Source organism: Plecotus auritus (assembly GCF_963455305.1).
Source record: "Plecotus auritus genome assembly, chromosome: 1".
NCBI lineage: Eukaryota > Metazoa > Chordata > Mammalia > Chiroptera > Vespertilionidae > Plecotus > Plecotus auritus.
In genome coordinates this window covers 45,576,489-45,602,842 of record NC_137770.1, presented here as the reverse complement: position 1 = coordinate 45,602,842, position 26,354 = coordinate 45,576,489, and the positions used below count along the sequence as shown (strand labels likewise).

Genomic DNA, 26,354 nt, shown 5'->3' with positions numbered 1-26,354 from the left:
TTCCATCGCACCAAAAAAATTAAGATACTTAGGAATAAACCTAACCAAGGAGGTAAAAGACCTATATGCGGAAAACTACAGGACACTGAAAAAAGAGATAGAGGAAGATGTAAACAGATGGAAGAACATACCATGTTCATGGATTGGTAGAATCAACATCATTAAAATGTCCATACTACCCAAAGCAATCTATAGATTCAATGCACTCCCCATTAAAATACCAACGGCGTATTTCACAGACCTAGAAAGAACTCTCCAAAAATTCATCTGGAATAAAAAAAGACCCCGAATAGCCACAGCAATCCTGAGAAAGAAGAATAAAGTAGGAGGGATCTCAATACCAGATTTCAAGCTGTATTACAAAGCCACTGTCATCAAAACAGCCTGGTACTGGCACAAGAACAGACATATAGATCAATGGAACAGAATAGAGAATCCAGATATCGACCCAAACCAATATGCGCACTTAATATTTGACAAAGGAGGCATGAGCATACAATGGAGTCAAGACAGTCTCTTTAATAAATGGTGTTGGGAAAATTGGACAGATACATGCAAAAAAATGAAACTAGATCACCAACTTACACCATACACAAAAATAAACTCAAAATGGGTACAGGACTTAAACATAAGACGGGAAACCATAAAAATACTAGAGGAATCCACAGGCAGCAAAATCTCAGACATTTGCCAAAAGAACTTTTTCAGTGATACTGCCCCTAGGGCAATGGAAGCCAAACAGAAAATAAACAAATGGGACTACATCAAAATAAAAAGCTTTTGCACAGCAAAAGAAACCATCAACAAAACAACAAGAAACCCCACTGTATGGGAGAACATATTTGCAAATGGTATCACTGATAAAGGTTTAATTTCCAACATCTACAGGCAGCTTATACAACTTAATAAAAGGAAGATAAATGATCCAATAAAAAAATGGGCAACGGACCTAAATAGAAGCTTTTCGAAAGAAGACAGAAGGAAGGCCAAGAGACACATGAAAACATGCTCAAAGTCACTAATTATCCGAGAGATGCAAATCAAAACAACAATGCGATACCATCTCACACCTGTCAGAATGGCTATCATCAACAAATCAACAAACGACAAGTGTTGGCGAGGATGCGGAGAAAAAGGAACCCTCGTGCACTGCTGGTGGGAATGCAGACTGGTGCAGCCACTGTGGAGAACAGTATGGAGTTTCCTCAAAAAACTGAAAATGGAACTCCCATTTGACCCAGTAATCCCACTCCTAGGAATATATCCTAAGAAACCAGAAACACCAATCAGAAAGGATATATGCACCCCTATGTTCATAGCAGCACAATTTACAATAGCTAAGATTTGGAAACAGCCTAGGTGCCCATCAGCAGATGACTGGATCAGAAAACTATGGTACATCTACACAATGGAATACTATGCTGCCATAAAAAAGAAGGAATTACTACCATTTGTAGGCACTTGGATGGAATTAGAGAACATTATGCTAAGTGAAATAAGCCAGTCAATGAAAGAAAAATACCACATGATCCCACTCATTTGGGGATAATGAAAAACATTATAAACTGATGAACAAAAAGATAGTTACAGAGGCAGTAAAGCATCAAACAGACTGTCAAATTACAGTGGTAAGGTTAGGGAGAGGTGGGGGAAATAAGAGATCAACTGAAGGACTTATATGCATGTATATAAGAGTAACCAACGGATGCAAAACATTGGGGGGTGAGGGCATGTATGGGAGTGGGGTGGTGGTGGGGGGCAATGGTAAGATATGTACACATATAATACCTTAATAAAAATTTGGAAAAAAAAAAAAAAAAAAAAAAAAAAAAAAAAGACAGTAATTAACCATAGTGAAATTCTACGTCTTAGTTCTCCTATCTTGCATGATGTTAAAAGTTAGTATTTTAGAACTATAAACTATCAATTGGGAGTGAATTTTTCTTGCTGCTGTTCTTAAGGTTACTTCTTAGCTGGCCTCCAGCAGGCAAGGCTGTTAGAAGAAGGCCAGGAAATGCAGGAAGGGGACTGTGGAGAATGCCCGTGAACGGCAGCCCGTCCTTCCCAGGCACACACTCAGCTCCTACCTTCTGCTTCGTACTCCTCACTGGGTGGCGTCTTCCAGTGCTAGAGAAGGCAAAAGAAGAAGATCAGTGCCCCTGAAAGCATCATCTGCGTGAGTCACAGATCCAGGACCCCCTAGAGCTTTCTCCTCAACCAGCCTCCTAAGAAACACCACACAGCCTTCTGTGGCGTTTCACCAAGGAACTGCCTTTCACGATTGCGAAGTCACTTATTCCACAGCACAGTCTGCCCCAACCAATAAAACCACACCAGAGCAAATATTCAGATCCCACCAACCAACAAGCGTTTGAATGCATGCATGGATGAATGTGTTCCTCAACAGATGTGTACTGGGTGCCAGGGGTTTTGCTCCATCTTTGGAATACAACTATGAAGGGGATGAACATATTTCTTGCCTCGAGAAATTTATATGCTAATGCAGACAGACATGCAGGCAAAACCAAACAAAAACCAAAAAAATCAAACCAGGAAGTACAATACGGTAGTATATTAAGTGCTATGATGGGGAAGTTCAGGATGCTATGAGGACACATGGGATCCTTCAGACTGGGGAGATCTGGGTAGACTTCCTAAAGAAGCAGTGGTCTAAACTGAGACCTGAAGGACGAGCAGGAGCAGGAGATTGCCAAGTGAAAAGTAAGGAGCAGTTGCTGTTTGCGGAAGCAAGGAGGCAGGAATGAGCCTCGTGTGTCTGTGGCACAGTAAGAGGGTAAGATGCAACCCAAAAAGAGGTAGGCTAGGAAGGTCAGATGTACATTGCCAGTAACTTACACTAAAAGCAGTGACATTTATCTGACCTGGGCCATTTTACCCCCTTAGCATATGCTATGTTACTGCTACTGGGTCTTTTCCGCCTCACAGCATAGAGTTGTGGTTAGGGTTGGTGCACATCTGCACTTGGCCAAGGACACAAGTCAGAACCCCAATCCAGGCGTTGCTCCACTGGCCAACACGGCACAGGTCTGCTCCAACCACGGGCAACAAGTAGGTCCGCAGTGGCCTTGGCCTCACTAGTGAGCTGCCTAATCCCTGCTTTTGGGAGGTTCTACAACCATCTCAAGAAAACTCATTGAGGAAAAAAAAGGTGTATCACCCCCCCACCCCCCCGCCACCCCGCCTTCCCCCCTTCAAAACCTGGCTGCTGTCTCAGAAAAGAGCCAACTTTAGGAATGAAGCTGCCTTTGACGTGTTACCAAGCCCACTCTCCGTGCTGGCCCATTTCTTAGAATTTTGAAACAAACTCAACAGGAAAAGAAGCCTCGTTACTCCTGTCTCCAGAGCTTGGATTGCTCACGGCAGGCCGTGTGCAGGTTGACTTTCAGTAGCTAGTGCAAGCTGATATGAGTAAGCATGCCTACTTTGTTCCTCTTGACACTCAGTCCTCTCCTCTTAACTGAAGGACAGCCATCCAACAGGGCGTCACAGTTCCATACTTTACTTAAAAATATACTGAAGGTAACACCAATTCAGAGAGTTCCCCAAATTTTGCACACTGAACTGAAACCACACACTGACAATGATGAGATGGATTACAGAAAAGACACATCAAAAGGCAATAACTCAAAATATATAAGTTCACTACAACTCATTCAGGTTACAACTGAAAGTCACTGATACACATGGTATCTGTGAAACTGAATTAGGGTGCAATGTGATTTTTGCTTGTTTGTTTGATTACAATTTTATCAGCCCGCATTTCCACATAAAGACAGATTCAACCTGGCAGATGTCCATGCATGGTGGGTGTAGGGAGGGAGCAGTGCAGTAAATAGTCCTCTACAGATTTTCCGATATTATTTTTTTGGGAAGAACTCAACTGTTTGTATATTAAAAGTTTTAAATCAATAAAGTCCCATTAATAAAAGCACCCTGCCTGTCTGTCCTTCCCTATTTATTTCCTCATCCAACAGAGCAAATAATTTATTTATTTACTAGAGGCCCATTGCTTGAAATTCATGCACAGGTAGGGTCCTAGGCCTGGCCAGCGATCAGGGCCAATTGGGGCCTTCTGGCTGCCAGCTGGGGTCTTCCTTCATCCCGCGCCCGCCCCCCCCCCCCCCCCCGGTGGCCAGCGCACGTCATAGCAAGTGATCGGTCTCTCGGTTGAACTTCCGCGGGGACAATTTGCATATTAGGCTTTTACATATATAGATTTTTATTTTTTCAGAGCAAATGATTTAAATTCTCATACTATTTTGGCACTCCAAATGTGAAAACTCATTCAGTATTATAAGTTGGACACACCCTAAAATAAAATCCATTAAATCCACCTACAACAAATAAAAATAGGTTTCTATGGCCTAAGAATCATTTGGTTAAAATAAAACCTACCAAATCACTATCAGGGGATGGTTTTAAACAGCACAAACTGACAGGAGAAATGGCAAAATGAATATCACTGGATATGAATAATAAAGGGAGCCCCGCTGGGATACAGCTGGAAAAATGCAAACACACCTTCAAAAAATCCTTGGTAACAATTCCTAAAGCAACAAGGTGTGTATCTTGCTACATAAAAGTTTATTGTTTACATTTGCTCACTTCTCAATGAATTTTAAAACAGTGAGCAATTAGTTCAGAGGAGCAAGAGGCTACACTATACCGTCTCCAACATCTCCTGAGGCTATGGGACTGGGTGCATGTATCTGATGCAATCCCAGGGTGGTACTTCCCCGCACCTTCTTTTCCTGACTCTCACCCCTAACTAATAAGAGATCGAGTTGTGGGGGTTACTGCACGGACGTAGGAGCTGGACTGCCAGGCTCTGAATCCTGGCTTACCTACCAGGTTGGGTTTGGACAAATCTCTTAACCTCTTTCACCTCAGTTTCCCATCTGTAAAATGGGAATAAAGTAGTACATATTTCACAGAGCTGGGCAAAATGCTTAGAATTGTTCCTGGCACATAATAAGCACTATATAAAGTCTTATTTTTATTGGACATGTGTTTATGTAATACATATTGAATGTATGTTTACAATTTTTTTCATTATGTTTAAACTTAAAAGCATTAATTTGGGTGGCCCTGGGGAGGTATCGTTATTTGTATCAATTTGTAAGAAAAATGCCAAGTCTCCAGTAAATATGCACAGAATACAAACAGACAATTTGCATAAGAGGCAACACAATTAAACAAATGCCAAAAGCGGCATTCTTAAGATAGCGTAACCCAGTGGATCAGGTAGAGCGCAACCTCCTAAACCCCAGGGAAGGGTTCATTTCCACAGCAATCAAAGAAGCAGAAATGAAAACCGAGGAATCATTTTGTTCCCATTGAATCAGAAAAGTAAGATGGGACTCCTATTACCATCAAGACCATAATTTAAAATAGGCCTGTTTATATGTTACTGGTAGCAGGGTAAATGGATATTACCCTTTTAGTAAAGCAAATGACTTAATGTATCAAAAGCCATAAAAATATTCATACTCTTTAACTCAATAATTTCATAGGTAATAAAACCAAAAGAAGAATAAAAACATAGACATAAATACATACATTTAGCATTTTTTTGAGCAGAATATTGAAAACAATTTAAATATTCAACATTGGGGCATAAAAGTGTAATGATCTATCATAACGTAGTCATTAAAAGAATAATCATAAAAGCATGTAGGAGCATGGAAAAATGTCTTATGAAATGTTAGATGAAAGACCATAACAAAAATGTTATCTACACTAATATTACTGCTGGCAAAAATATTTATACAATTAGACAAAGACCGGAAGGAAATAGAGACAATGAAGTAGATACATTTGCTTGACTGACATGATAAACAATCTTATTTCCTTTACTGTTATAAATGTTGTTTATGCAACATAAATAGGTACAACTTCACTATTCTTCAAATTCTCACTGAATGAATTTCCTGTGACGTGGGGGTGGGAGAAAAGGAAAGTCCTCTCCCTTAAATTACTGTATTTACCACAATGCAGTACCTGTAACGTCCTCTAGCGCTGCGGCCACCGACAGAGAGACGCGTGATGGGACGCCCAGGAGCTGTTCAGGAGGGTGAACCCTGCTGGAACCAGTGCTGCCTAAGCCGACAGAGTGTGGAAAGATCAGGGACACTCATCTGAGACCTACCTTGGGGACTGTGACTATGACCATCCCAAAGAGGCATTCTTAAGATAGCCTAACCCCGTGGTCGGCAAACTGTGGCTCGCGAGCCACATGCACCTCCTTTGGCCCCTTGACTGTGGCTCTTCCACAAAATACCACGGCCTGGGCGAGTCTATTTTGAAGAAGTGGCGTTAGAAGAAGTTTAAGTTTAAAAAATTTGGCTCTTAAAATAAATTTCAATCGTTGTACTGTTGATATTTGGCTCTGTTGACTAATGAGTTTGCCGACCACTGGCCTAACCCAATGGCCTCAGAACAGCAAAACCTCTAAACCCCAGGCAGCACCAGCAGCTTAAATGGCTTCACACAAACTCTTAGGGCCAGGGGTGGCAGTGTAAGGGATAACTTGTTTTAAAATCTCTAGGGGTAACAACTTCCCAAGCACCCCTCCCCTGGCCCTGTGGGAGAAACATAGGTCCAGCTAGGAGCAGCCCTGATAGGGAGAAGCAAGCTTATGCTAATGGCTACATTTTCATTCCAAGACCACCTCAGCTGGAGAGGGAGTTTACCATCCTGATAAAGAAGGAGGCAAGCACATGGCACATGGCGGCTGAACGTTTATTAAATTGCAATGGGGGGCTGCAGCGAGGCGGGGGGGGGGGGGCGAGGGGGGGAGGGAGGAGATTCAATTCATTCACAGCTCATTTATTTTCATTCTCACTGCCTGGAGCCAGCAATTCCAATTAAAAAGCAGCGGGGGGGGGGGGTGCGGGGGTCGAGGGGGAGAGGCAGGTTAAAAGGTTGGGGGATTAGATCATTGGGCTACTGGAACAGCACCAATAAAAGGAGGCATCATTCCGGAACAAGGTCGTTTAATTGCTGCTGGTTTACCCAGGCAGTGCAAGCCTGGCAGGTGGCCTGGAGACACACACCAGCCGGGGGCACTGGAAGGATGATAATCACAAAAATCTCAGGAAAAATGGAGAGAAAGGGAGGGACAATTGCTGGGATGTGTTCCAGTACTAATTCACACCAAAAAAGGATTTTAGATTTCTTCTCTTAAAATTTCACCAAGAACGAACAGATATTAATAAATTAAAAATACTAATTCTGAGGGATTTACTCCCAACTCCAGAGGCAAAACGGTAGCATGGGTGAGCACTAGGGGTTGCTGAGAGACCGTCCTCCTGGCTCGCCGTTCTGTGTGACCCCTCAGTACCTCACTTCATCTGCAAAGTGGGAACACACAGCTAATGGGGACACGTCACTGGGAAATGTTAGCTCTTGTTATTATTGCGGCCAGAACAATGATGTGGTGAAGGGTTTGGACTCCAGAGCCAGACTCCCTGAGTTCAATTTCAGTTCAGTTCTACCACAGGCTGGGCAGGGTACCTAACGCCCAATGTGCCTCAGTTTCCTCCTGGGTAAGTGAACGGCAATGCCCACCTATGAGGGTATGCTAATATTTGGAGAGCACTTAAAACAGCGCCTGGTACAAATTAGTGCTAAGTGTCTGTTAAGTAAATAAATATTATAACGACTATTTCTACACCTGGCTGTTCAAAGTAGGCCAAAGGCAGAAGACAGAAACAGCCGACAGACCATGTCGCTTTAAGAAGAAGCATAGAAGAGACCTGTAGAAATGACAGCTTTGAGCATGGAAGTTTTGATGAAGCAATCAACTTCTGATTCAGCTTAGGAGCAGGGCCTCCCCAGGGCCCGTCCCATGTGGGACAGTGTCCCCTGGGTGGCCACAGCAGGCAAGGGCTGCTTGTGCTTCCACATTACCATGCTAAGTGGGCTGGCCCACAGTTACATTGAGAGCAGACAGAGGGGAGAGGGTCAGAGGTCGCAGGCCCCCCCCCCCCCTCAGGCAGACAAAGGGAGCCCCGCACCGGCCTCTGCCTCATGGGCGGTGCACCTCACGTCCTGCTGGCCATGGGGGCCGGCTCCCTACAGCTGGACGAGGCTGCCCCGCACACAGGGGCCGCGCAGGCGGCACGGCTTTCAGGAATGCTTTCTTTGGAGGGACACCTGCTTGGCTGGACGGTGGAGCAGATGGCCCGAGCCTCTTGGATCCCGGGCTTCCAGCGCCGAGGCCAGGCCAGCATCTGCAGCCTGTGGGCCTGGCACGGCCTGTGCCCACAATAGCCCAGTCACAGCCCCCACCAGCCATCTGCTCCAAGGCAGACCTTCTGCCCCGCAGAATGTGTGGCTAATTAAAACGATTATGGGGGCACACACGGGCTATTCTTTCCCAGCAGAGGCTGCTGAGCTGATCTCAACAGCTTTAAGCAGGGTTTTCGTTTTGTTTTGTTTTTGGTTTGGAAGGGGAAAGCCTGGCAAGCCCAGAAGGAAGAGGAAGGGAATTTGCTAGAAGAGCAAAGCTTCCCAGACAAACTGAGCTGTAGGGCCTATTTTACAAGAGTAGCCAAGCAAAGGAGTCTCTGGGAAAATAAAGCACACAAAACAATTGGTTTAGGACAGTGGTCAGCAAACCGCGGCTCGCGAGCCACATGCGGCTCTCGAGCCGCGGTTTGCCGCTCTGTTGACTAATGAGTTTGCCGACCACTGGACTAGACTAAATGCTACCGTGTAGTTGGAAGCTGTGAGGATTAGGCAGTTGTGGCATATTGTGTGCAAAGAGGTAAAGGGGAGTATATGACAGTGGTTGGCACACTCATTAGTCAACAGAGCGGCAAACCGAGGCGGTTCGCGAGCCGCGATTTGCCGACCACTGGTTTAGGAGGATGCTTATGATGAAAACTGTAGGACTTTTAAAAACATAGCACCTATGGCATTTATGCCCTAACTATTTATAAATAGTGGGCCAGGTACTGGAAACTGAGTGTGCCAGCAGGACTGGCTACTACTTCTACAGGAACACACTTCCTGGGACTTCGGTTCGCTCCCGCTGTCTCACCTTTGAAGGCAACGTGGTCCTGGGAGGCCCTGACAGCCCAGTTCCTAATCTCTGCTCAGAACCAGGGACCAGTAGCTCAGTTGCAGGGCTGTCACTTCTATTTTTTTTTTTTTAACATATTTTATTGATATTTCACAGAGAGGAAGGGAGAGGGATAGAGAGCTAGAAACATCGATGAGAGAGAAACATCGATCAGCTGCCTCCTGCACACCCCCCACTGGGGATGTGCCCGCAACCAATGTACATGCCCTTGACCGGAATCGAACCCGGGACCTTTCAGTCCGCAGGCCGACGCTCTATCCACTGAGCCAAACCGGTTTCGGCGGGCTGTCACTTCTAGAATGCAAATCAGTACCTTTATCTTTTAAAGCAAGGAAACGTTACAAGTCAGTGCTGAGAACGGGAATCAATGTACGATTTTTAAATGCACACATATTTAGATGCCAATGAGCCTTCGGTGCTGCCAGTGTGGAGAAATGTTCAATTTAAAAGAGTTTTATTCTTAACGACTCTCCTACCAAAGCTGGAAACTGGTTTTGATTCACAGGACTTGAGAGACTTTAAAGGAAAGAGATTTTTTTTTTAAAATACATCTGCTCAAGGAATCTTGCTCATCAGAGTTGCTCTCAACTGATAGTGTGAATACTGTTTTTCCATTTGAAAAACACTTAATGGTGTGTAATTGGAAAATGTTACTCTTATCATTAAAGCTAACTTGTCAATTTTGATTGGTTGTCTGTGTTAATTAGAAAGTAAGTATTAGAAACCGCTGACCTGGAAGGTGGACGAGGTGGGGGCTGACTCCAGGGGAATTCCCTTTAGGGTCAAGTCAGGAAGACTTTCCAGAACAGCAAAGCTTGAAAGCCTTAACTCCCGATTAGCTTTGTAGGGGCTTCTTTACACCACTTTCAAGTGATCTACAATTGCATCTTGGAGGAGTATCTCGTTTCTGGGAATAGCCAGATGATCTAATCAGACTTAAGAAATATAAAGGGAAACACTGGAATTCCATGAATAAAAAATGTATCCTGGTAATGTCATATTGTTGGATGGAAATAAATGACCGTAGTATTGAAACTGCTTACAGACTGTCCAAGTAACATGTTCTGGAATGTGAAGGCCCGGCAGGTGTGGCTCAGTGAACTAAACATCATCCCGTGGTCAGGGCACATGTCCTGGTTGTGGGCTTGATTCCCAACAGGGGGCGGCAGGAGGCAGCCGATGGATGTCTCTCTCATTGATGTTTCTCCCTCTTCCTTTCTCTCTATCTAAAAATCAATAAAAACATATTTTTAAAAAACTGTCTGAAAGAGAACTTAAAAAAAAAAATGCTGTGGAAGTAGTGGGAAAACAGGTGCATTTCAACTACAAAAGCTATTAGCAGAACTTCTCCCAGTTATTAAGATGTTTGTTCCAGAATTAAATATTTACTCTATACAATGTAAATGAATAATTCATAAAGTTTAACTGCAAAGTTATGCATATATGAAAATGAACATGGGGGAATATAAGTCAGTTCCACATGTCTTAAAGAAGTTTGATTTTATGTAGAGTAGTAAAATCAGCTTTTTTTTTTTTTTTTAAGTTTTTAAACCACCACTGTCTCCCATCCTCCTAACCCTACAGTCCCAACACAAAGACTTAATTTGCTTGTCCATTCGTGGGCAAATGAAGCAATTGGCTTTCACTTTTCTCCCAGGTCCTCACTTAAACTGCAGGGTTTTGGCTTACACTATTATTGTCTACAGTAGAAAAAATAATTGTTTAAAGCCTCTTGCTCTTGATAAGAATCTTACTAGACCTGATTTATTCCTGTGGAGGAAAACAGTTAACAAGGTGTCCCCTGTTTTCAACCAGGGCAGAAAGCAAAGTGGCCCTGCCCCGATTGTATTAATTGAACAACCTTTCCTACCAGGGCTGAGTGATACAGCACAGAATTGAGGATTAGTTTTGTTTTGTCTGCCCCCTACCACTACCCTTAGAAGAAGCATGAACATAAAACTCAAGGTCAGGTTAGTAGCCACTGCATATATGCATATAAAAGGTGGGGGGACGTACTCTTTAGAACCTAAAAACTCACTTCTGTTTCTTAATGAAGTTGAAGCAAGAATGATGACAACCAAAACCTTCTCACTAATCACACCTTACCCGTTGGCATCAAGAATGTGCCCTTTGTTCGTGTGGATTAATTCAGAATAGAATGTCCAATTGAATTGCCTCGAGTGAAAATGACCCCATGAAAAGAGGAAAAAAAATCACCACTTTCCTTTCAATACCACCCAGAACGAGAGGTCCGACTCCCCAGGGATCCACCTGCCAGATAAATGCACTAAACTAGAAGGTGGAGGCCAGTTTCAGCCTGAGGTGGAGCCTACTTGTCCCTGGTGAATTAGTACTTTTTGCTCCAGGGCTTCCAAATGAAGTTCTATAACACACGTTTCAGTGCTGAGAATCGAGTAGATAACAGTGGTCTTTCTCTACGGAATGGCTTTTAAGGGCTTGTAAACTAAACTTGGTAGGGGAGGCATGCTTAGTAGCTAGGTTACATATTTCCTGTTTCTGCAGAAAAGAATCAAGTTGCCTAAAAAAGCTGGGGGAGGGGAAGGGTAGGATGGAGACGATAAAATGTTTACTATTTGTTAGGGCTTTAACGTATGTGAACTGAAACAAAGGTGGCATATAATCAACACCACCACCCAACAAGATTTATTCTCATATATTCTATTCACAGTCAAGGCCACGTGGTGGAGCATCTGTCACTCCAGACGAACCACGCGGGTTCTCACCCACGGCTCCCGATCACAACGGGGCACCACCAACAGCCAGGGAGGTGTTCCAAGTCGCTGTAACCGAGGAAGCCTGGAGCGTCCCTGCACTTACATTAAAAATAAATGTATTTAAAAATAAAATCTATCCTAGCACCACTCTCACTGGCCTGCGTGCCTATGTTTTCTTGGGTGGGAGGGGAAGGGTGGAGTTACAGGTAGATGCGGAGAAGTGCCTGGAGTTTTTGTTATAGGCATGGTGGGAGAAGGCCTTCCGAGGAAAGATGCAGAAAAAGATTCTGAACCACTAACCCAGGAGCCTCGGAATGAATTGTCCATCTTTAGCAACTCCCCTATTGTGGAATAACCCTAGAGAGAAGGAGGGGGGTATTGTTTTATCCCTTCAGCTGACTGTTTGCTCACATATCCCTACAGGATGAGTTCCTAGAAGGAAGCGAGCCAGCCACGAGGACAGCTTTTACAGGTGCCTGTGACACTGTTCCTTTCCATTGCCCACCCCTACCCAGTCCTCAGATACATAAAATAATTACTTGATTCACCCTGGAGCTAAAATTAGTCTCTTGGGTTAGCTACAGCCAGACCCCTCCCCCCCCCCCCCAATTTAACTTCTGACAGCAGGTACGGGTGCTTTAGTCTTCATCAAAAACCTCAGGCGTGTCAGAGAGCAGTTGAAATGGCAGCCCCTAGTCCCATGGTCCCTGAGCCAGGGTCCGAGTCAAAGGAAATGCACGATCAAAACCGAGAAGCCCGTCTCCAGCTCTCTGCCTGACTGCTTCTCATGAAATATTCCCTCGGGGCGGGGGTGGGGGGAGGGAGGCCCAGCCCGCCCCTCCCTCGGTGTTGCCCTGTGGCACTGAGAGGAAGTGTGAGCCACTGATAAAAAACACAACCGAGGAATAAATTCCTAACACCCAAGGGCAGGAGACCAAAGGGCCTCAGGCAACCAGAAGGGAGAAAAAAGAAGTCAACAGTACAATAAAGAACTCCTGACAGATTCTGAACTCTTTATAGATTAAGAATAAATAAATCCCACAGGTCACTGAGAATGGTTTCCTCTCCGGCTTCCCCAGTGGGGGCTACCAGGCACTCCGAGGAGATCCGAACAGCTCCTGCAGGAGGGACGAGGGTGTTTCTCACACAGGCCCATGCTGCCCACAGCGTGGACCTCTGTTGGCCAAACTGAGGCTTCTATGAAAATGGGCCAGGAAACAGGGCTGCTATCCGGGCCCAGAAGTATGCATAAGACGGACACACCGGTGACACTGCCAGCAGGCTGCAGGTATCCGTGACTGTGACCTACGACCCCGGATACTGCGCAAAGCTGGGGCTGGCCTGTCTTACTGCCAATGGGAACATCCAAAATGTCACATGAGACGCTCTCATTTTTTAAAGCGATGAATTGATCTGAAAACTGACAGGCTCCATTCAGTTCCCCAAATACTTAATTTTTAAGCAAGAAAGCAGCTTGGTGAGCTTTGGTTTGAGTCCACATTCCCGAATTTAAAAAGACAGGGTGAGAGGCAGTACCTGGAACTCCTGGAGGCTTTCTGGGGAGGATACAACAGACCATCAAAGTCGAGGCAGGAGAAGTCCTCGGGAAGCAGACCATGAGAGAAATGACCGCTCCAGGCCTCTGTTAGCTATTCGGTTGCCAGTAGGTAGTTGAACACCAAATCTTCTATATTTAGCATCAAAAGATCATACCTGCCCTGGCCAGTGTTCTCAGTGGTTAGAGCCTTGGCCCGAGCACTGAAGGGTCTCGAGTTCTATTCCCAATCAAGGGCACGTACCTGGGTTTCAGGTTTGATCTGGCCTCTGGTAGTGATGTGTGCGGGAGGCAACCTATCAATGTCTGTCTGTCTGTCTCTCTTTCTCTCTTCCCCTCCTTCTCTGCCCCCTCCCTTCCAATCTTTTGCCCAGACTCAGGCCTCAACTCTTATCTTTATTTAGACAAGAAACCAGACTCTCGCTTTTTAAACAATAAATCTCACTGGAAGTCAGTAGATAAGATAAAACAAGGCTGTAAGAAATATACTGCCAGCAACAAAATCAGTTCTGCCTGAGAACTTTCTGGGTATCCCCAGGTGGTAACTAGAAACTATCTTATTAAAAACTAAGTAATCAGCCCGGCTGGTGTGGCTCAGTGGTTGAGCATCGACCAGAAACCAAGAGGTTGCTTGTTCGATTCCCAGTCAGGGCACATGCCTTAGTTGTGGGCTCGATCCCCAGTGGGGAAAGTGCAGAAGGCAGCCAACCAATGACTTCCTCTCTCATCAATGTTTCTCTCTCTCTTTCTCCCTTCCTCTCTCTCTAAAAATCAATAAAAATATTTTTTAGAAAACTAAATAATCATTTAATTTCTTAACACCAAATACTAATGCCTTGGGTACTCAAAATAGCTGGAAAAGGGAGATGCCAGTCTTAAAAGTGTTCTCCAAATAACAAAAGCTTACCTCCTAAAGTGTTGAGACATGTTTTAACCATGTTTCCATAGAGTGGTGTCTCAGACACATTCCACAGGACTCAGGGTTACTAAACAGGCTTGTAATAAAATGATGCCCTTTTTGGCAGCAAGATAAATATTACCAACACTGTAAAAACTGAAGCATGCAAATTACTGGCCTCCCTGAAACTGTATATGTAAAATGTGGGTGCATGTGAGTGTATGTGTTTCATTGGGGAAAAGGCCCTATCAATATTCTCAACGGGACCCAGGAAAGGGTCTGAACCCCAACCCACTGAACCAAGACGGGAAGTAGCCGCTGCCTCAGACGGACTGGCCCCCAGGGCTGTGACATTCCAGGTTCCAAGCGTTTCCCTTCTTGCTTCTCACGGCCTTCTCTGTTTTCATCTGTCACTTCTCACTCACACAGCTCCGACACCATTTTTGTGGTTTCTCTCTCTCTTCTCTAGCTACCTTTCTTCCGTTCTGGCTCACATTTTTGACACTGCTTCTTCACTTGTGGGGTGAGAACGGGTATTGTTTGTTTTTAAAAAAATGGTGCAAACTTCTGATTGGCCGACCAGTCACGTGTCATCTAAACTGCAGTACTTGTGGCCGGTTTCATTTCTGCTCAGGACTTGGGCTCTTTCGTTACTTTGGGTTTGTGAGTATTCTGGAAAGTAGAGGGTGCTCTATGTCTGATTGCTGGGGAAATTAAGGGAGCAAGCTTCCTGTAAGTCATAGTAAGTTGCACATAGATGTTAGACAAAAATGGACACACACACACACACCCCCAGTCAACCCACAATCTACAGACCTTGGGTCTCTTTTCCAGTTTATATTAGTATCTGAAATATCTGCATCCCCAGCCTGAGCTGGGATGTGCAAGAAGTGTTTAGAGCTTGCTCAGCATGACACATTCAATCATGTCCTATAAATGGCATACCAGTCAATGGGCTGGAAAAAAGAATCAAGAAAATGTTGTTACTGCTTCTCTTTTATTGGTACAAGATGGCAACGTGTAAAATGAAAAGACTGGCGATGAGGGAGGCAGGTGCGTCTGACTGCTGGAGAGCCAGACGAGCCTGGTGCTGCGGAACTGGGAGGAAGAACCATGGCAACTGCTGAGAGCTGTGACAAGAACCAAGTTTTAAAACTGCTTCCCCCACCACAAGAGCTAAGATGCCACTCTCGCATTGCCTCAACACACTGCCTTCATGTCCTACCTGTTACGGGCGCTGTTTTATTGTTTGGGGATGGGGCTGGTTAGCTTTTCACCACTGAAAATGACAGAGTCATGGAGGAGAGATCTATTTCTAAGAACAGCTAGAAGTAGCAGACACCAGATCATCTGAAAATAACTGAATCAAAAAAATGTATGGACATAAAGCATGCACAGAAACATCAGCTCTCCCAAAGCTGAAACGGATGAAAACATTCAAACAATAGAGAAGTTAGCCATATGTGTCCAAAAGGCAAGTGAGAAGACTAGCAAGCAGTTGGTAACGGAGAAAAGCTATAAACTTCCTCAGGCTTCCTGTCTGCATCACAGCCATGCGGTGTCCTGGACAGCCACACCTGCGGTCCAGATGGATGTGTCTGTCCGATGCCTTACCTCATGGTGGTCTCCGGCCGGGATGTGTGAAGACCTTGCTTCTTCTTCTTCTTCAAGGGGCTCAATCACGGTCACCTCCGCGAACTCCTCCACGGATTCTTGAAACTCCGGTAAGGACCTTCGTCCGTAACGCTTCCCACCTCTGACATATTTGGGCTGAGCTTCTAGTGAGCAGTCTGGACATGGAGACAAGAGTTGAGGCCACATTATAGGACAATCTCAGCCCTGAGCTGACACTCACAGCCGTCAGACGCAGCCTCTTATACCAGCCCCAAAATAAACCACCACCATTTGCCAGCTGTGGTGGACGAGGGTGTGTGTGAGCCACCAGGTCAAATGCTGAGCACGGCTTCTAATTCTGAAGGATTTATTGCACCCGAGTACCTCTCTGCATATGATGGGAGAGACGCAATGCCGGCAGGGATGGATTGGGTTAAAAGTACAGAATGAGGATCAGGACAAAGCAAGGGGTCATATTTGTTCTGTTTATTAAGCTGGTATTTTGCAGGAAAGCAAGAGGGAGCGATCATACTAACAAAGAGACACACTGGAGGAAGTCTTAGAAAGTCATGATAAAACAAACACCGCATCAGCACTGTAAAGTTAGGACTCACAGCAACTAGTCTGAAACACCCCTCTCGTACCTCAGGGGCTCCTTTGTTAATCATCCTCCTTTCTGATCTATCAGACAAGTAGGATGACAGAACAAAGAAACTGACACAGCAGATCCGAATCAATTAATGACAGCTCATCGCCTATACAAAACCTGGCATCCGGAGCTCATTATAAAATTAAATGCTGTGGAATTAAATAGCAAATGTGAAACTGCATTAAGAAAAGTGGTGTATTATGTTTTTTCCTTCTTCAAGAGTTTCAGTGTGTACAAAATAAAAAGACTTATGCATAAGGAGAGAGTCCTCTCTTGACCTTAAAGGACTTCAGCATTTTGACATAATGTGTCACAGGTTCAACATTCACCACCACCATCACCACCATTACCCTCATCACCATCATCACCATCATCATCATGATCACCATTATCATCACGACCACCACCACTACCACCACCACCACCACCACCACCAACTATCCTTTTTTCCCTTTAACAGCTTTAAAGCAATAAAATAAATACTTCACTCTATGCACATGTCATCTTAGATATAGGTTTTCTGTTGTTGTTGCACAGAATTAGGAGAAGAAAATATTTCATTAACATACAAAAGACTGGCAATACTTTGATTCTTATCATCCACATAGACAGAATGTCTCTCTGGAGAACAAAATCTGTTCTGTTTGAACATGACAGCCCTAACAAGACATGTCTGAACTCATGCATGTAGATTTGTAGAGGAGGTATGTACACACACCAACAAAATGAGGGTGGCTGATTAGATAAGAATGAAAAGTGCAAAACCTTTCCTTTATCATCACTGAAACCACGTTAGGGGTTCGCCATTACTTGGTAGTTTCCCTGGAAAGACAGGTGACCCGGTTTGACTATCTCGGCCCCCCTCCCCCATTGCCCTTCCTCTGTATAAGCTCAGATTTCACAGATGCAGTCAGAAGCATCCTGAAAATGCTCAGCAGAGCTCAGAGTGAAGTACTTATGCTTGCTCTATAATTTCTAGCGATATTTATATCCAGCTTTTTAAAAGTCCCAGCCAAGTCATTGTATTAGGTCGAGCGATTCTCTTACAGTTGTATTGAGGCATACAACATTTATATTGAAACCCGCATGCACATATGAAGGTACCTTTTATCAGAAGAGAGTGTGTCAGCCTGTGAGTATTCAGGATCGGCCCAGACACCCGAGCTACTTGTTGGCAGCTGACACCCACAGATGCTAGTCAGATAAGAGGCAATGCAGAACCATCCTTAATTTATGACATATTCTTAAATTTTACTGACAGACAACAAGATACACCATTAGGGATGGTGGGGGGCTTGGAAAAGATGAAAAGGAAAATGGTAACATCAGAAAATGGGACGCAGGGTTTTCCCAGTGGGAGAACAGCCATGGTCTGTGGACGGAAGTGGCCCAGCAGCTCCAAATGCACGCTGTTCTTTTCCCCAAGGAGAACCAGCGGTGGGTCAAAGCAACCATGTTCGAAAACCCCCTGTGATTTAATCCAAACCCACCTGCCCAAGAAACGACTCCTTGGCTGTCTCCCACTCAATACCCCATGCTGCGCAGCGAGCAGGGGTAGATTTGAAACAGCTTTTTTCTAAGCAGCGGAAGGTAACGGATTGTGAACCATTAGGAATCCTGTGGGTTTTGAGTCAATCTATTCACTTACTTATTTTTGTGTTGCCAGAAACTTTAAAAAATTATTTATTTTATTATTATAACTAATTTTGAGCAAACTTTAACATTTTTCACAGAATATACATTATATCACAAAGTCAATTTTCAGAGAAACTTTATTAAACAGTACCATCTTTTTGGAATAGGGATATTAGCACACACAAAGGATAAGTGGGATATTAAGGTTTCCTCGTACTGAATTTCCCAACTTACCCATGTGACCAGTACATGAGACTAATCGCACCAATGAAAAAGTTACTTCTTAAATTTACACACTCACACATCCCTCTCCTATTCAGAGCACCAGCTTCATTGTACTTACAAGATAAAAAAAAGGAAAAGAGGGCAAAAGGAGATCCAGAGAGAACATACGTGGTCAACCATCATTGTTGTTAAGTATTTGAAAACTCCATTATTCTCCTATCAACCTCAATCAGGCCTTTACAAGTGCACAGCGGCAGCCCACGGAGCAGGAGGCCTCCTGGGGACCTAAAGACACGTACCCACCTGAATGGAAGAGTGCCTTCCCCCGCCCCCCACCATGCCCAATGAAGGCTTGTCAACCCGCAGCCCTGGGGCAAAGTTCATGTATTTTATGAGTGCATCCAGATGTAACTTACACAGTTCAGGGTTTCATATTAGAACACTTTTATCTATGGGCCATTTGACATCCTCTTGCTTCCCTTGACATAACTGTACGTAACTGCTCCAATCATGAGCTCCAAGGAGAGAGGGGAAACGCCAGTGGAACAAACACCATCATAAAGGAGTGCCCTGCTCTTGGTGTTTCATTTCCTTGAACATATATTCATAATCCTACCTGGATTGTCACGCGTCTACGTCATTTTCCCTACTTTCCCATTTTCCATGTCTCCTATTTGTCATCACTACTTACAAATAAAAATGGGCCTTGAGGGGAAGCAGGCAAGCCCTGCCTGCCTGGAGGAGTCTTGGATGTCACCCTGGAGACCTTATTATGAGGCGCATCCTACCTGACCTAATTTGATGGTCTAGGCCAGCCGTGGGCAAACTACGGCCCGCGGGCCGGATCCGGCTGTTCTATCCGGTTCTCTTGCTCTCCCCTCTGCTCCTTTACTTTGAATTTATATTAGTTCACACAAACACTCCATCCATGCTTTTGTTCCGGCCCTCCGGTCCAGTTTAAGAACCCATTGTGGCCCTCGAGTCAAAAAGTTTGCCCACCCCTGGTCTAGGCTTTATTCCATAAACCAAACAGTTGGTTTGATTCAATTTCTAAAAACTGCTGGAGTAATATGGAAGCAACTCACAGTCTCTCAAGAGCAGGTAGGCAAAACATTTTAAAAATCTAATTAGAATTCAGAAGACAAAAAACAAAGCAACAACAACAAAACACCAAACCGTTACTTCTAGCCTTAGAAATGAAACACAATCTGGATGCCCAGACACCACATTCTTCACTCCACATCTCATCTGTCCCAAGAAGAGGCACCTGTGATAATGTTCACCTTCCAGAAGCAGCGTGGGCCACCTGGCACAGGTATGACTTGTGACCAGAATGTCCCGTACTTATAATAAGAGAAAAACTGAAATACAATGTCAGTGAGATAAGCCTCAGGGGATAAGCCAGCTGCAGGCAGGGAAAACGACCGACACTCTCCCACCCCAACCCGACCCGACTCCCTTCCTTCCCGGACTCTGACAGAGCAGTGCCCTCTCCCAGGACCGCCTCAGCCACCAGGGTGCCGCAGAGTGCCACTTGGAATGCTGAGCTCTCCCGATGCCAGAGGCAAAGCAATGAGGGCCCCAGAGGAAGCCGAGACAGTTACCAGAAAGCCTAAACACCAGTCATTCAATCAACACTCTGTGTACAAAAACACAAGCTGAAGAGCTGGAATGAAGCAGCATCCAGAGCACATTATGGGAAGTGAAAGCAGTTTCAAGATGCACTCCAGTACGAGGCCGGGTCACGCAGCTCATGTTTACGGAACACCCGCCATGGTGCTATCTTGTACCTATTGAGGGATAATATGGATATTTTATCATTTTTTTTAAATCAAAATTCCTTGTTCCTAAAAATAAAGATATTTCCAGGATGCAGAAGACAGCCCTGCCTTTTTGGTGCTGATATTCTTATTTTGGAATTGCTCATGCAGGGCCTTGCTGTCTGCCTCCCTTCCTGCCCCATTTAGTCAGCCCAGGAAATCACTCCCAGGCCTGTACCTCCTTCCAAAGGACCTCAGCACAGGGGCACCCCTAGTCTGAGGCTCTCTCTCTACACTACATTTCTGCTCAGCTCACAGGAGTCCTGAAGTCTATGTGAAGATAAGACAAAAATGAAGCGGGTACAATGGTTAATGGTGAAGTACTCCAGAAGCTTCCCTGGGAAAAGGCAGTCGTGCAGCAAATGAGCACCGCCCAGCCCACAGCACATCCCCACCTCCTCGTCCACTCTGATGCACCATTACACAGGTATCATACAGTGAGAGTGCAGCCACACCTGATTCTACAAGAGAGAACAGGGAGGAGAAAGCATCAAAGGGGGGACCAAGACAGATCAACAGTGACTGCCAGAGAGAGAGAGAGAGAGAGAGAGAGAGAGAGAGAGAGAGAGAGAGAGAGAGAGAAAGAGAGAGACAGAGATGGAGAAAGACATAGAGCAAGCATGTCAAACTCAAAGGCTAACACGGGCCCAATAAACAAGGTTTAAGTTTATGTGGGCTGCAAAAAAATGAAAGCTTCAATTTTCGTAGAAATGTAGGTTTACTTCAATAGAGACATGCTGAATACAAAGGGCTGAAATAAATGAGTAATCCTTAACATAAAATAACAGAACATTTTAATAGAAATTAATATTTTCTTGAACATTAACTTACCAGACACTTAATGACTGCACAAATAAATAAGCGTAACGCAAATAAACCTATTTTTCTTGTTTTCCGAAAGTGAAATATTTCCTGTTGTGCACACCAAACAAGTTAGTCCAAGACTAATGACATAGCAATCGGCTGCTGAAACATTCTCTGCTAGTATCAGTGGGGAGAAATGGTGTGCCTGCGAGTAAGGGAAATGGATGCAACATGATTACAGTAATCAGTCATTAGCGAACGTTGTAGTTTGTTATTAATAATTATGTATAACAGGATATTGTAAAAATTAAGTTATAAAATTTTTATTAAAACGTTTCTTACATACCGTTATATTGGCTGGGCTGCAAAAATATTCATTGTGGGCTGCATGCAGTCCATGGACCGCGAGTTTGACATGCTTGACTTAGAGAGATAGAAAGACAGATTGAGACTGACAGAGAAGGGGGTGAGAACAGAAGATGGGCAGAGACCCAGAGGTTAATGGAGGGCAGGGGAAGTCAGACCAGATGGGGGAGGAGACCAAGAGGTTAAGGAAAAGTGGGGAGAGGGGAGAGGAGGAGAGGAGGGTAGAAGTGAACTGGAATGGTGGAAAGAAGAAGTGAGGTGGGGGCTGTCCCAAGGAGGGGAGGGGAAGAGAAAGGCCAAGAGAGAACGAACAACATAAAAAGGACATCAGAAAAGCCTTCCGACATGACCCGCCATTCCTTCTGCCTCCCAGTGTGCTCCCAGTGTGCCCCTAGGAGGTCCTCAGCAGACAAGGTCATCACCCCACACTGTGTGCACACAGCCCTTCTGGGGCAGCAGCTTCCAGGCCCATGTCACAGTGCTCCCAGCTCCTCCTCTCTGCTGATGCTTTCAGGTCCTCCCTGAATGCAAAGGCATCAGTTCCTATCAGTCTCAACGATGAATCTTGCCGGAACACAGCTGCCTCTAGACATGAAGGTAATGGGGGTGGCTCAGAATAGCCTTGCCTGGGAGGGATTTTGGAGGGGAAGGTTTGCATCACAGGAGGGTGACTGCAGGTGAAGGTCAGTCAAGAGAAAACTCTTTTGAGTAGATCATGACGATAGGATTGTTTCTCCAGCCTTCTCCTGGGAGGAGCCAGGGATCAGGGAGAGCACCCACATGGGGCCCCAGTGCAGCAAAGTCAGGGAGAATCTCCCAGCCCTCAATCTCCCAGCAAATTTCCTTGACCTCATTTTGTGTAGTAGGTAAGATCAGTGGCAAATGCATAGTTTCGTTATCCAGTCCATCATCTCAGAAACTAAAGCTGTCTCCATCTCATTATTGCCCTCATTTTCTTTTCCTTTCCCTCCTTTCCCTCTGGCAATGGGCTGGTGTGAAAGGGACACAGCAAAAGCTCTGACACTCCTTGTAGAAACGATCATCGATCATTCCCCGTTTGAAACCTTCTCATATATTGAAGCTGAAATAAACTTACAACATCAGCAGAACTCCTGAGTAAACTGTTTCATTATAAAAATTCACCACCCGTACTGATTTCATTTTAAATAACATGAGTATGTTTTTGCACACATCATATATATTTTTAAAGATTGCCTTTTTACCCTTAGTAAAGTCATCATACTAATAAGTATTTTCTATAGCACAGTTTAATAGCTGCTTGGTCTTTGATTATACAAGATACATCATAATTTGCCTAACCAATCCATTATCAAATATTTATGCTGGATATATATTTTCCCTATTTTAAATGACTATCCTTATATACATGTCCTTGTACACATTCATAACTATTTCTATAGTATAAAATCTGAGAGTACCATTAATTAGCCAAAGGCATTTTTATAGTTTTTGGTGCCTAATGTTTTTCATAATTCCAGAAGGTCCTACCATTTTACCTGGCCACCACTGGGTGGGAGCGTTTCCTGTTCCCCCTGACCTCATGAACTGACTCCCCACACTCTCCTCTGCTGTTGGTAGTGATAGTGGTAGTGGTTGTATTTTGCTTTAAAACAAAACATTTTTTGTTGATTTTAGAGAGAGAGGAAGGGGGAGAGAGAGAGAGAAACATTGATGTGAGAAACCAGGATGGAACCCCAAAAAAACCTGGGCATGTGCACTGACCAGGAATCAAGCCCACAACCTTTCAGTGCATGAGATGGCACTCAACCAACTGAGCCACACCGGCCAGGGCTATTTTGCTTTTAATTTATGGAGAAATGTTCTGGTCTTTACTGGTAGCATCCTACAGATACAATTCTTCCTTATCTTACTTAACCAAAGAGAGGGCAGCAGAACACGCCTGTTGGGCTATCTGTGTATAATAACTCTTAAAAACAGAAGGGCCTGGCCCAAGGCCTCTGAATATAGCTGCAAACCCAAATTTTCAATCCTTGCAATTCAGGATCTAGTATAATGTCTAGTCATCAGACCTGTTTCAAGGCACATTAGCCAACTGAATGAAGGGTATCTGTTTATTACAGTCATAACTTCTTCATAATATAAAGAAAATAATTAAAAGTAGGATAGTTCCTAGAATTAGGAACGTTTATTACAAAAGAACCAAAACCATGTCTAGTCTTATTTTTCTAATGATTTGGCTTTTCTGAACCTGAGTTTTCCCTCACCAGATAAACAAAGGAAAGATATTTTACATTAACCATTTCAGGGAAAGAAAGGGCCACCTGCATTATGCTAACATGGACTATAGAACAGGAATCTAATGCAAGATGCATCAACTGAGGACAAACTCTCCGGAGGCAGATCCAAGCAGCATGTTGATGCTACCCAGCTCACAGCCTGTGCCAGCAGTTCCATCCAAACACCATCTACTCCAAGGCCGTAGCAAACTGAATAAATGACTAATAATTAAGTTGTTGTCCCTCACTTCTTCCAGGAAAATAATTAAAAAATGTAATTGGAGATGTAGATACGAGGGAGTTATCTCACTGGCAATGTTAATCAGTTTGGAATTTACAAAAGGATTCCCTACAAACCCAATCCATTTTTCTGCCCTTATCTGAATTTCAGTATTTTTCTTTATATTGTCATATTGTTGTGGTGGTTATTTTTTGCTTTTTTAAGAAAACACTCTCTTCCTAAAATTTAGAATTATAAATATCAGAGTTAAAAGGATGCTGAAAATAATCTAGTCCATACCTTCTAATTCTAAACATAAAGAAACTGTACCTGAAAGAAGATATAAATGGTGGAACCCAAGACTATGGAAATAATGACATAATTCCATCTCCTCTCAAATCCTATTATAGCTTTGTTTTTGTATTATTTATAGATAACTGCTTTTTTATTAGGGGAATATGATAGCATGTCATATACTGGGCATCTGTCTTAGGAAGCAAAACTTGATAGTGTCAATTTATGTTAGGTAAAATCTTACAGCAACAGAAAGCTAAGTTTTTCATAAAAGTAGATAATGTCATTCAGATATTAGGAGACAACACAATGAAATCTTGGAGCCGAAAGTATTCTAAGTATTTCCAGTACAAACACGTTTACATACAAAGTGACCACCCACTTAAAAGGGCCTGGACAGTCTTTCATAACTCCCGGCTCCAAGCTCTTTCCACCACATCAAACTGGCTTTTCTATTACAATTTGATACAGCATCTTGGATTTTTAATGCATAAAAACTAAAGATGTTATAAAATATCAATTCATGACCCATTCAGTTTCTAAGGCTATGTATGTACTGTGACCCTCCTATGTTTTTAGTGCCTTTCCAAAGTCTAGGAGATCCTCTGATTTCAAAAGGCAAGATGAAAATACCACAGCCCTCATGGTAGAAGATGAATTAAGTCCTGAACAGCCAAATAATGCTGAGGGCACAGGCCTCCCCAGCACTAACGATCAGGTGAAACTCACTCTTTTCTTTCTTTTAAAATATATTTTATTAATTTTTTACAGAGAGGAAGGGAGAGGGATAGAGAGTTAGAAACATCGATCAGCTGCCTCCTGCACACCTCCTACTGGGGATGTGCCTGCAACTAAGGCACACGCCCCTGACCGGAATCAAACCTGGGACCCTTCAGTCTGCAGGCCGATGCTCTATCCACTGAGCCAAACCAGTTAGGGCGAAACTCAGTCTTATTCATGCCTTCCTGCTGCCTCTGGCCACATGTAAGAATCTCCCAGGCCAGGCTGCCCTAAGGATGGGTTTATCCCCAGCTCATCCACCTGAGGGTCAACACCCTGAACCTAACGGCTCCTGAAGTCACATTCTGGCGATACAGCGTCAGCCTTCTCCTCTGCCACTATCTGTGAGCATTTAAGCTATGTCCCCCTTCAGGCCTCAATTTGCTCATGAAAAAATGGCAGCGTTCTCTCCAGCCCGACAATGATACGGTCTATAATTTAAGGGACAGTACAGGTTTTGAAGAAAGGGCAGCAAAAGGATCATGTGGACTAGTAGCAGGGCTGCCCCTTCCAAACCTGCATAAAAGCACATTACAGTCTCCAGAATAATATGGAACTTACGCCTCCATTACCTATGCTCACATTAACTACAATGTGGTGATGTCACCATAGCTCTATTCAGGGTCCCTAGATATTGCACTATTGTTGTCAAGATGACAGACAACCTTAAATGAGGAAAAACATCAATAAAATGGGAGACCCCAGAAGAGCAAAAGTCCATGTTCCAGCAGTGGCCACCCACAGAAATTGTAATGTTAGTGTGGAAGGCGACAACCTCCCTCACGCTCACTGTGGGCTTCCCAGGCTCTGGCAGGCCTCAGGTTAGTGATGACCTTCTCAGGGGTGGTCACCATATGCAAAAGGGGGAGAGTAGACCCGGAATCCAACAGTGCTAACCACAGCATTCATACATGTGACACGAATCTGGAGCACTTCAGAAGGTGGACGAAGAACTGGATCACCAGTGAGGATAAGAAATGAGTTCCCATCTGTGCTTCGTCTAAATAGGTCACATTGAATGACTCCTTGTAGCGGTAAATGTTAATGATTTCTCCTCAGTCTCAAAAACTGGACTATATTTTTTATATTCTTCTTTTAAAAGTAGAGTTTATTAAGATAAATAAAAATCTTTACAGAGTAAATTCCATCCTTTCAGTGCATAGTTTCGTGGGTTGAAAAAACTCATGAAATCTGTATACCACCAATAGTCAAGATATTAAACAGTTTCATCACCACCACTCCAAATTCCCTGATACCCCATTATAGTCAAACTCCAGCCCTAGCTCAATAACCACTGATTTGATAAAACTGGACTGTACTTAATTCAAATTTCAACACTGTTTAAACTGCCCCTTAGATGTTTATCATATTTCATCGATTCTCTCTCTCTCA

At 44.0% G+C, this 26,354-nt stretch overlaps 1 protein-coding gene across 6 annotated transcripts in view; it reads right to left on the bottom strand.

Annotated features, from left to right (window-relative positions):
- NIN (ninein) overlaps positions 1-26,354 on the bottom strand; it is a 113,204-nt gene that overhangs the window by 59,992 nt on the left and 26,858 nt on the right. For all 6 annotated transcript variants that reach the window (XR_013960410.1, XM_080664620.1, XM_080664621.1 and 3 more), the window contains exons 5-6: positions 15,912-16,087; positions 2,088-2,127 (exon numbers count right to left, since the gene is read on the bottom strand). Coding sequence is in view for 5 of the 6 variants with exons in the window: in XM_080664620.1 (XP_080520746.1) it covers positions 2,088-2,127; positions 15,912-16,087 (216 nt within the window). In the remaining variant the exon portion in view is untranslated. The remainder of the gene's footprint in view (positions 1-2,087; positions 2,128-15,911; positions 16,088-26,354) is intronic.